Consider the following 11,650-nt stretch of genomic DNA (forward strand, 5'->3'; position numbering starts at 1 on the left):
CCTGTCACTATTCAGAATTCAAAAATCAAATTTAAAATTTCAAGTTAAAATTCAAATTCAAATTCAAATTTGGAAATTAAAAGAGCAGTCAGATATACATTAATAAGCTTTCTGCCACTAACATTTACAACAAATCTTGACCATTGATTTAAATCAAAAAATCTTGTCCATCGAATTAATCTTGAAAAATTGATTTTGTTTTATATTTACTTTTTTCACTGATTTAACAAAGAAGGAAAGGTTTTTAAAATTCTGTAGTGTGAAGACAAAGCTGAAAGTGAAGGAGAAAGCGACACGTCAGCAAACTTGCCAAAGTTTGAATTCCATTTATTTTCTTTTTTTAAGATTTAAATTTAAAGTGTCGGTTTGAATGTTTTTAGTAGTTATAATTGCGATTTTTATGGAAAAAATCTGAAATTTGTTGAATTCCACTTAATCAAGGTTAATAAAAATTCAAATTTTAAAATGCAAAAATAAGGATAAAATTTTCTAATCAAATTTATTATTTTTATACATTCAAACCGTAGATTGGGTTCTTTCGAGTATTTAGAAAATATTTTTATTTTTCAAAAGTTGTAAATTTTTGAATTACACTGAATCAAGGTTAAAAAAAATCCAAACTTTAAATTTTAAAAATAAGTACGAAATTTGTAGGTTGGGATTTTGTTGATTAGTACGGAATATGTTTTTTGGAAAACAAAAGTAAATTTTTGAATACCACTGAAAATATTTGTTGAAAATGTAGAGAAGGAAAAGGGTTTAGGGAATGGCAAAAAAATTAATTTATTGCTTTTTTATTAAAAAATTACGAATAAATAGTCGTTTTGAAAAATATTACGAATCTATAGCACTCAAACACGCCCACATGGGACGTGACCCAGTGGAGAGAGACACGTTCATGTGGGGCGTGACCTATGGGAGAGACACGCCTATAAGAGGCGTGAGCTGGACTTGAAAAAGGGTATTCTAATATATTATAGAATTGTAAATAATCTGTACAAGGGGTTCTCTATTTATAAAGAATATTTGACCTAATTTTAACCTAATGGGCTTGGCCCAATACAACAAATAAATAACTAAATAATAACTAAATAATTATTATTTACAACACTCCCCCTCAAGCTGAGGAATAGATATTTATCATTCACAGCTTGCTAGTAAGTTCTTGAAATCTATCTGAAGGAAGCTCCTTTGTTAATAGATCAGCTAATTGACGCCCAGTGGGAATGTATGGAGTGGTAATCAACCCGCTATTTCTGTTTGATGAAATGGCGGTCAACCTCAATATGTTTAGTCCGATCATGTTGGACTGGATTATGAGCTATACAAATAGCGGACTTATTATCACATAGCAGCTTCATAGGTCCCTCACATTTTATTTTGAGATCATCAAGTACAATTTTCAGCCACAGTAACTCACAAATGCCTTGAGCCATAGCTCGAAATTCAGCTTCTGCACTTGATCTGGCAACCACATCTTGGTTCTTACTTCTCCATGTCACCAAGTTACCGCAAAGAAACATGCAATAACCAGTGGTAGAACGACGGTCAGTCACGGATCCAGCATAATCAGCATCTGTGTAGACTTCTAAAGATAGATTGCCATCACGTCGGAATAACAATCCTTTACCAGGAGTACCTTTAAGATACTTAAGAATTCTCTCTACTGCCTGCATGTGTTTTTCTTTTGGATCGTGCATAAACTGGCTAACAACACTAACAACATAAGCTAGGTCTGGTCTAGTATGGGCCAGATATATCAATTTCCCAACTAGCCGTTGATATTGTCCTTTATCAACCGGAGGACTCTCTTCTTCATAGCCCATCTTGTGATTCTGCTCAATAGGAGTATTAGAGGGTTTACACCCGAGCTTTCCTGCTTCTTTGAGAAGATCAAGAACATATTTCCTCTGGCTGATAAAAATTCCTTTGCTTGAATGAGCTACTTCTATCCCTAGGAAATATCTCAGTTTCCCAAGGTCTTTGATTTCAAACTCAGAGGCAAGCCGTGTTTGCAGAATCTGTCTCTCCACAAAATCATCACCTGTGATAATAATATCATCAACATATACAAGGAGCACAGTAAGCTTCCCATTTTGGGAGTGCTTGAAGAAAAGAGTGTGATCTCCTTGGCTCTGTCTGTATCCTAAGGTCATCATAACCCTAGTAAATCTTCCAAACCAAGCACGAGGTGACTGCTTCAATCCATACAAGGCCTTTTTTAATCTACAAACTTTATTTTCCCCCTTCACAGAATCAAAACCAGGCAGGATTTCCATGTAGACTTCTTCTTCTAACTCACCATTGAGGAAAGCATTTTTCACATCAAATTGATTTATATCCCAATTGTAATGGGCAGCAAGGGATAACAAGATTCTCACTGTATTCATCTTTGCAACTGGAGCAAAGGTTTCTTCATAATCAATGCCATAGGTTTGAGTGTAACCTTTGGCCACTAATCGAGCCTTATATCTCTCAAGAGTGCCATCAGAATTATATTTCAGGGTATAAACCCATCTGCACCCTACTGCTTTCTTTCCGTTGGGTCTATCAATAACCTCCCATGTTTTATTTTTCTCCAAAGCATTCATCTCCTATTGCATGGCTTGAGCCCAATTCCTATCTTTCAAGGCTTCATGTACTGATTTTGGGATTGCAATAGAATCTAGTGCTGAAACAAAGCTTTTGTGCTGCACAGAAAGATTAGCAGAGGAAACAAAGTGGGAGATAGGGTATTGAGTACAAGAGGGACAGGAGGAACAAGTTTTCTTGTGACAAGATCTTTTTCCTTTTCTAAGAGCAATAGGTAAGTCATCATAAGTAGAAGCAATGGGTAAGTCATTAGAGATATCAGAAGAAATAGACAAATCATGAGAGGAAATAATATTAGAATCAGAAACAGGAGATTCAGGAGACTCAGAAGAAATAGGAGATTCAGGACTTACCAGTGGTTCAGACGATTGAGGTTGCTGGTGAGACAATATGGGTTGTATCTCAGGTGTATTTGAAGGTTCTGACACACCAGGAGCAGACACACTAGGAAGAGAGAAGATTGATCCAGACTCAAAGAAGGAAGGGGACGAGTCTTCTAAAGAACTATTCTCCCCCTGACGATGAGGACCCAGAAAATAAGATTCAGATTCTTGAAAGGTGACATCCATAGAAACAAAAAATTTCCGACTTGGTGGATGATAACACTTGTACCCTTTTTTGTAAGGGTTATAACCAAGGAAGACACACTTAAGAGCCCTAGGATCCAACATACTCCGATGTTGTTTATGAACATGGACAAAGGCAACACATCCAAACATTCTTGGTGGAAGGCTCTGCAATATGGGAGCAGAAGGAAAGAAGGAAGTCATGGAATGAATAGGACTGATATTGTTAAGGACCCGTGAAGGTAAACGGTTGATCAAAAAAGTTGCAGCTAATACTGCTTCTCCCCAATAAGAACTAGGAACAGATGTCTGAAAAAGTAGTGCTCTAGCAATTTCAAGAAGGTGACGATTTTTCCTTTCAGCAACCCCGTTTTGTTGAGGGGTATCAACACATGTGAGCTCATGAATCATACCTCTGTCTGAAATGAATTGTGACAGGCGTTGATTGACGTACTCAATACCATTATCAGATCTGAGTCTTTTAATACCCTTACCAAACTGAGTTTCAACCATGTGATGAAACCGAATAAATATCTCTGGTACTTTAGACTTGTCTTTCATCAAGTATATCCATGTTATCCGAGTACAATCGTCAATAAAAGAAACAAACCACCTTGCACCTGAAACACTGTGCACTTTAGAAGGGCCCCAAACATCAGAATGGATAAGAGAAAAAGGTTCCCTGCTTTTAATAGTGCTAGAAGGAAATGACACTCGATGGTGTTTTGCAAATTCACAAACATCACAATGAAAGGTCTCAACCGACTTATTGAGAAACAGAGATGGGAACATAGACTTCAAAAGACTAAATGGTGGATTCCCGAGACGCTTGTGATGGAGCCAAATCATAGACTCTGCAGTAGAAGGATGACGTGTCATTAATAACTGATTTTTGCTAGCATGGTCTGGAAGGAGATGATACAACCCATCCTGTTCAATAGCAACTCCAATTGTCTTCTTCGTGGTAAGATCCTGAATAAGACAATGAGAAGGAAAAAATGTGATAGAACAATTCAAATCAGTTGTAAGTTTTTGAGTGGAGATAAGATTAGTAGAAAGCTGAGGAACATAAAGAACATTTTTAAGAAACAAGGAAGGTTGAATTTGAATGTTACCAGAACCAATAACTGATTTATGGGATCCATCAGCTACGAATATAGTATAACTACCAACAGTAGGATGATAAGAACAAAACAACTAAGTACGACAAGCCATATGATCAGTTGCACCAGAATCCAAAATCCATGAGGTTTTAAAATCAGTGCAAGAAGCAAGAAGAGATATAGAACGTGTGCTCTTACCAGATAAGATCGAAGAACTATCATGCTCGACCATTCTTTAACAAAAAAAGTTAACAACCAGCGATAAAATCAACCAAACATAATATCAAATGACCTCTGATCAGAAAAATAATTACAGATCCAGACATAAGACAAGAAGACGAGAAGAATGGTGGTGGTTCGGTCCAAAAACACGGCCGCACGCGCCTCCACGCGCCGAAGAAAGGAGCTGCGCGTGGGATTCACTCGTCGGGAAAGGGGCGGCTCGTGAGAGCGCGTGGATGGGCTTCCCCGGCTGAGATTTTTCTGGTGTGGTCGTCCGGTGAGCACGCACCTGTCTGTGGGTGGTCGCGGTTGAAAAGTCGCCGGAAAGTGGTCCAAACGGTGAAGACATATCTGATTGGAGGCGGTCAGAGGTGTTTCGGTCGTTTGTAGCGGAGGAACAGTGCGTAGAATGATAGATCAGAGGAAAAATAAGGTCAACAATGGTCCCCTTGGTCCAAAAGGTCCCCGGAAAATTTTTCCGGTGGTGGCTGATGGCGGCAAGAGGCAAAGAAATTAGGGTTTTGTTAAAAAAGAAGATAATATGTGCGGAAGCAAAGCCCTCAGATCGAGAGCTCTGATACCAACTTGAAAAAGGGTATTCTAATATATTATAGAATTGCAAATAATCTAAACAAGGGGTTCTCTATTTATAGAGAATATTTGACCTAATTTTAACCTAATGGGCTTGGCCCAATACAACAAATAAATAACTAGATAATTATTATTTAAACAGCTGGAAAAATGGGAGACACGCCCAAAAGAGGCGTGACCCAAAAAGGACACACGCCGGTCTAAGGCGTGTCCTTGATTTTGATGCTTCCCGTTTACTTTCTCTTTCGCTCTTTCATTTCTGGGTATTACCCAACTTCAACCCCATCTTTCCCATCCTTACTCTCTGCCAAGCCAAAGCTTAAACCTCCTGTATCCGTTGATATTATCTCCACCTCTGCATGCCTTCCCAAACCAAAATCAGTACAATAAACACCAAATCAATTTGACCCTGCTAGTCCCATCAATTCAGCTCCCTCACTTTGCAAAGCCTTCACTCTACAAAACCCACCCCCGGTTCCTCTAAAAACTCCCTTATCAAAGCTTTTTATTTTATTATGAATGCACTTAGCAACAATAAGGGTGATTTCTTGAATAACATCAATTCAGCTCTCTCTCTATTATGAATGCGAAGCCTTTATTTTATTATGAATGCACTCTAGAAAACCCACCGCGAATGCAAAAGCGAATTTATCTTTGTCATTTTCAACTCCTTGAATAGCTTTAGCAATGCAGAAAGGTACTATGGCTTACGAAAATGTGATTTCTTGTACAAGTTGGAAGTTGTCATTTGTATAAATATCTGATCACGCCTTAGATGGGCGTGTGTCCCTTTTGGGTCACGCCTCTTCTAGGCGTGTCTTCTTTTTTCTCAACTCACGTCCCATCTGGGCGTGTCTCTTTTATCACTCACGCCCCACATGGGCGTATGCATGTTTGAGTGCTATAGATTCGTAATATTTTTCAAAATGACTACTTATTCGTAATTTTTTATTAAAAAATTAATAAATTAATTTTTTTGCCTTTAGGGAATATAAAAAATGGGCGTTAGTAAAAAATCAAATTTTAAATTTTAAAAAATCAGAACCGAAAGTTTGAATTCCAGTTATTTTTTGTTTTTTAGATTTGAATTTAAATTGTAGGGTTGGATGTTTTTAGTATTTAAAATTGCGTTTTTTATGGAAAAAAACAGAAATTTGTTGAATTCCACTTAATCAAGGTTAATAAAAATTCAAATTTTAAACTGCAAAAATAAGGAACAAATATTTTAATCAAATTTATTATTTTTATACATTTAAACCGTAGGTTGGGTTATTTCGAGTAATTAGAAAATATTTTTAATTTTTCAAAAGTTGTAAATTTCTAAATTACAGTAAATTAAGGTTAAAAAAAATCCAAACTTTAAATTTTAAAAATAATTACGAAATTTGTAGGTTGGGATTTTGTTGATTAGTACGAAATTTGTTATTTTTTTTGGAAAACAAAAGAATTTTTTTGAATTCCACCTAATCAGGTTAATAAAAATCCAGATTTCGATGCCATAGATTTAAATGAGTTGTCTGTCACCATTCAGAATTCAAAAATCAAATTTAAAATTTTAAGTTAAAATTCAAATTCAAATTTGGAAATTAAAAGAGCAGTCAGATATACATTAATGAACTGTCTGCCACCAACATTTACAACAAATCTTGACCATTGATTTAAATCAAAAAATCTTGTCCATCGAATTAATCTTGAAAAGTTGATTTTGTTTTATATTTATTTTATTCACTGATTTAACAAAGAAGGAAAGGTTTTTAAAATTTTGTAGTGTGAACACAAAGCTGAAAGTGAAGGAGAAAGCGACACGTCAGCAAACTTGCCAAAGAATGAAATTCCTTTAGAATAATAGAAAATAAGTACGAAATTTGTAGGTTGGGATTTTGTTGATTAGTGCGAAATTTGTTATTTTTTTTGGAAAAACTGAATCAGGTTAATAAAAATTCAGATTTCGATGCAATAGATTTAAATAAGTTGTCTGTCACCATTCAGAATTCAAAAATCAAATTTAAAATTTCATCTTAAAATTCAAATTCAAATTTGGAAATTAAAAGAGCAGACAGATATACATTAATGAGCTGTCTGCCACCAACATTTACAATAAATCTTGACCATTGATTTAAATCAAAAAATGTTGTCCATCAAATTAATCTTGAAAAATTGATTTCATTTTATATTTATTTTATTCACTGATTTACCAAAGAAGGAAAGGTTTTTAATATTCTATAGTGTGAACTCAAAGCTGAAAGTAAGGGAGAAAGCGACACGTTAGCAAACTTGCCAAAGAATGAAATTCCTTTAGAATAAAAGATAATAGATGAGTTACAATATTGATTGTTTAATTTATTGTTATCCTTTAAAATAAAAGATCTTGTATACATATATTGATTAGTTTTTCTGGGTACATGGAATAAATTGTTTGTCATCATCAAAAGGGGGGGAATTGTTGGATATTTGTTATACCCCAATTGTTTAATTGATTTAGAATATGTTTTGATGATTACAATCAATTTAATGTTAATATTTTATATTCTTGAAATTACTAATGAGCTAGTTGTTTGAGATTTCAGAATAATATTTATTCTGATTTAAAATAGTATTTAAGATAATTGAAGATTGCATGAAGATTAAAGAAGATATAGAAAATATCGTGAAGAAAGAGAAAAGCATGGTATCAATATTCAAGATAATTGAAGATTGTATAAAGATTGGAGAAGATATGGAAGATATAATGAAGAAATAAAAAAGCATGGAATCAAGTAAAGATTAGGATAAATTTTATCTTTTTAGATTTCATGTAAGAGAAATAAAATAATCTTTGTCAAAGATTTGATTAAGATTGCATTGCGCATAATAGATTAAGATGTTATTATTATAAATATGACTCATTGCATATTATTTGAGTGTGAAAAAATAAAACAAGAGAGAAAAGAGAAAAAAAATACAAAAGAAGAGAGAAGAATATACAAAAAGAAGAGATTACAGTTAATTCTATTAGGGTCCGTGGTTTTTTCTTCTGACAAAGCCTCACATCTAGTCGGACCCACGGGGCTTATGGCATCACACTTTGGTGGGGTGCTGAAAAAACTTGAGATGGGGGTTAATTATATCGACTATGTGTGGGATGAAGCAGAGAAAAAGCAGTACCAAAACCCATCCGTGAAAGAGTGGCTTGATGAACTTAAACAGTTTGCTTATGAGACAGACCAACTGTTAGATGAGATTGCTACTGATGCTACGCTGAAGAAGCTCAAGGCTAAATCTCATCCAACTACCAGCAAGGTACGAGGCTTCTTTTCAGCCTTTACTGGTAATCCATTTGAATCCAGGATCAAAAAGTTGCTAGAGAACTTTGAATTTCTTTCAGCAAAGCAAGAAGAAACGCTAAACGTGGGAAGCAATGAAGGTCACTTTCGTGGGAATCGCTCAAAAAGACCGCCCCCCACACCTTTGTTGGATCCATCTAGCAGCATATATGGTAGAGATGGGCAAAAGGAGCAAGTAATCAACTTTTTACTTTCAGACCATGTCAGTGGTGGCGATGATGGAGTTCCCGTAATTAGCATAGTGGGTATCGGTGGAATGGGTAAGACAACCCTTGCTCAGCTTGTGTACAATGACCAAAGGATGAAGGAGCAGTTTGAATCTAGTAGAGCATGGGTCCATGTTTCGGATTATTCTAATGTTGCTAGACTTACAAAAGCAATTCTTGAGTCGTTTAAGTTTTCAACAGATGCTGGAGGAGAAGACTTTATACCACTCCAAGGTGAATTGGCGAAGAGGGTAACTGGCAAGAAATATTTGCTTGTTCTAGATGATGTCTGGAATATTGATGAGGAAAGTTGGGTGGCCCTAAGTGCTGCCCTTAGCTATGGATCTCCTGGAAGTAGAATTCTTGTCACTACACGTGATAAGAAGGTAGCATCAGTCATGAATTCCACCCAACTACTTCCTTTAAAGGAATTGAAGGAAAATGATTGCTGGAGTTTATTTGTGAGACGTGCTTTTGGGAACAAGGATGTAAGTGAATGTCGAGATCTTGAATCAATTGGCAGGAAAATTGTAGAGAAGTGTGGAGGGTTGCCTTTGGCTATAAGTGTATTGGGAAAACTCTTGAGAAGAAATCTCTCCGAACCTTTTTGGAATGAGATACTGGAGACTGATATGTGGATTTTATCGGATAAAAATAACATTAATCCGGTACTGAGATTGAGTTACCATGTCCTTCCATCCAATCTGAAGCGTTGTTTTGCTTATTGTTCCTTGTTTCCCAAAGGTTACAGGTTCGTAAAGGAAGAGTTAATCAAGCTTTGGATGGCAGAAGGTTTGCTGAAATGCAACCGAACAGATGAAAGCGAAGAAAAGTTGGGTAATAAATTCTTCAATGGACTAGAGTCAATTTCATTTTTCCAACAATCAGGAGGTAGAGATGATTGTTTCGTCATGCATGATCTTGTCAATGATTTAGCAAAATCGGTGGCAGGGGAATTTTGTTTAAGAATCGAGGGTGATAAGGTGCAAGATGTCCCTGAGAAGACACGTCATATTTGGTTGTGCTATGATAAGGTGCAAGATGTCCCTGAAAAGACACGTCATATTCTCAAGTGTAAGGGGCTACGCAGTCTGATGATGACAAGAACAAGGATAGGAGGTGATGAAGGCTTCAAGATATGCAACGATGTACAACAAGCCATGTTCTCAACACTAATATATTTGCGGGTGTTATCATTCAAAGATTGTGATCTCTCGGAGCTAGCTGATGAGATAGGCAATTTGAAGCTTTTGCGCTACTTAGACCTTTCTTCCACAGACATTACAAGGTTACCTGATTCGATTTGTAGGTTGTATAATTTGCAGACACTGAAATTGTATGATTGTCCAGAGCTGGAATCGTTTCCTGAGCGAGGTTTGCCTTCCAGCCTGAGCAGCCTCGAAATAAAGAGATGCCCCAAACTGATTGCTTCGAGAGAGGAGTGGGGTTTGTCTAGACTTCATTCTCTGAAACAATTCACAGTTAGTGATGACTTTGAAAACGTGGAGTCCTTCCCGGAGGAGAATCTTCTGCCACCCAATATTAATATTCTCTGCTTGGAGAATTGTTCAAAGCTAAGAATAATTAACAAAAGGGGTCTTCTCCACCTCAAATCTCTCAGAACCTTATATATTTGGGATTGCCCTTGTGTTGAGTACTTGCCAGAGGAGGAGGGTCTACCCAACTCCCTTTCCGCTTTGTGGATTAGTGATTGTCCATTACTTGAGCAGCGCTATCAGAAGGAGGGAGGAGAGCATAGGCATAAAATTCGTCACATCCGTTGTGTGGAATTTCGCTACTGCTGAAAGAGATGTTAGGACATGCAGGTGTGCCACATTTTTGCATCTGTTTATATTCAGTGCTTTACCTGTCAAACAAACCTTTGTAATTTATTTATTTTTTATATTTTTGAAAAATTGAAATGAGATAAGATTCTATATTTCATGTTGGAACAGTGCCACGTGGTTTGTGACTTGTCCTAAGAATTCCATGACACTAGCTATTTGAGATACTGCTATGACTCACTTTTTTTTATTTTTTTTATTTTATTGCAATATGTGAATAGTTATTGTATTTAATTTGCTAAAAACGTAGTTTTACAAAGACACTATGTCGAGGGGCATTAACGAATCCCTTTCAGATAATAATAATAAAAAAATTCCTCGTTATATTGTTTTTAATATTCAAACAACTAACAGAAGGAATATTCAACAAATAGGTGTTCATTGATTTTTTTTGTTTCTTTCTCTTGGTATCCTCTTGAACAACTTTTCTTCATTTTATAGAAATTGTACTCCATGCCCCAATAAAATAATGTGTCTACAATTTATATATGTAAGTATTGGTCTAAAAAAACACTATGCTGTGTGTTGTTGTAAAGGCCACCAAATGCATTGCTACACAAAGCAACAGAGCAAGCAAGTGCAAGCAAGTGCAGTTAACTTAGAGCTATGAGAACCTCTCCCTCATATTATGTTTTATGTGCAATTCATTTGGTTGCATCTGACTGTGTGCTTTTCATACAGTGGTGGTGATCTTGAAGCTCAAGGTTGCTTGACACTCGCTCACTCTGCAATTGTTTATGTTTGCAAGCAACAACCTCAACGGTCACTCTGCTAAACTATCTCTTTCTATTGATACAGGTGAACTATGGATGGAGTTCTCTATATCACTAGATATCCAATTACCAGTAATTAATCATGTTTTTGTGAGCACAGTAATAGAAATATTGGATTTTTAGTTTAACTAAAAGTGGCTATTGAACATTGAGCCTTTAAGCCAACTTTATATTGCTGTGTGTGGTTGATAGCTTTGCTTAGTTCCTCAACGAGGCCACGTTTAATTTGTATAGACAAAGGCCTGGCGACTGTTTTTGTATGCTTATGTGGTTGTTGAAATGATATGGTTTGCTAGAAATGACTCAATTTTTAATCAAAGAGTGCAGGACCCGTAAAATTTTGTGCATAAAGTGCAAAGATTTTTGGAGTTAGAGCAAGTTACGCTTGGAAATGACTGCTTATTGAATGGGCATGTTCCACGTTCTCCTC

General features: G+C 36.1%; 1 protein-coding gene across 2 annotated transcripts; it reads left to right on the forward strand.

The window, feature by feature from the left end:
* The first annotated feature begins 7,961 nt into the window (after positions 1 to 7,961).
* LOC133289980 (putative disease resistance RPP13-like protein 1) lies at positions 7,962 to 11,496 on the forward strand. Of its 2 annotated transcripts, none has more exons than XM_061488021.1 (2): positions 7,962 to 10,429; positions 11,129 to 11,496. In XM_061488021.1, the coding sequence occupies exon 1, from the start codon at positions 8,126 to 8,128 to the stop codon at positions 10,406 to 10,408; it is 2,283 nt and encodes a 760-aa protein (XP_061344005.1). In that variant the 5' UTR covers positions 7,962 to 8,125; the 3' UTR covers positions 10,409 to 10,429; positions 11,129 to 11,496. The 2 variants fall into 2 exon arrangements, with proteins under 2 accessions (XP_061344005.1, XP_061344006.1); XM_061488022.1 differs by having other exon boundaries at positions 11,246 to 11,496.
* The last annotated feature ends 154 nt before the right edge of the window (positions 11,497 to 11,650 follow it).

This window comes from Gastrolobium bilobum, unplaced genomic scaffold (genome assembly GCF_033153095.1).
Source record: "Gastrolobium bilobum isolate Gb01-03AN ecotype WA unplaced genomic scaffold, APGP_CSIRO_Gbil_v1 utg37887, whole genome shotgun sequence".
In the NCBI taxonomy this organism is placed as follows: domain Eukaryota; kingdom Viridiplantae; phylum Streptophyta; class Magnoliopsida; order Fabales; family Fabaceae; genus Gastrolobium; species Gastrolobium bilobum.

What these genes read in the sequence shown, in the direction of transcription:
- LOC133289980 (XM_061488021.1), top strand. Translation starts at nt 8,126, where the DNA reads ATGGCATCACACTTTGGTGGGGTGCTGAAAAAACTTGAGATGGGGGTT.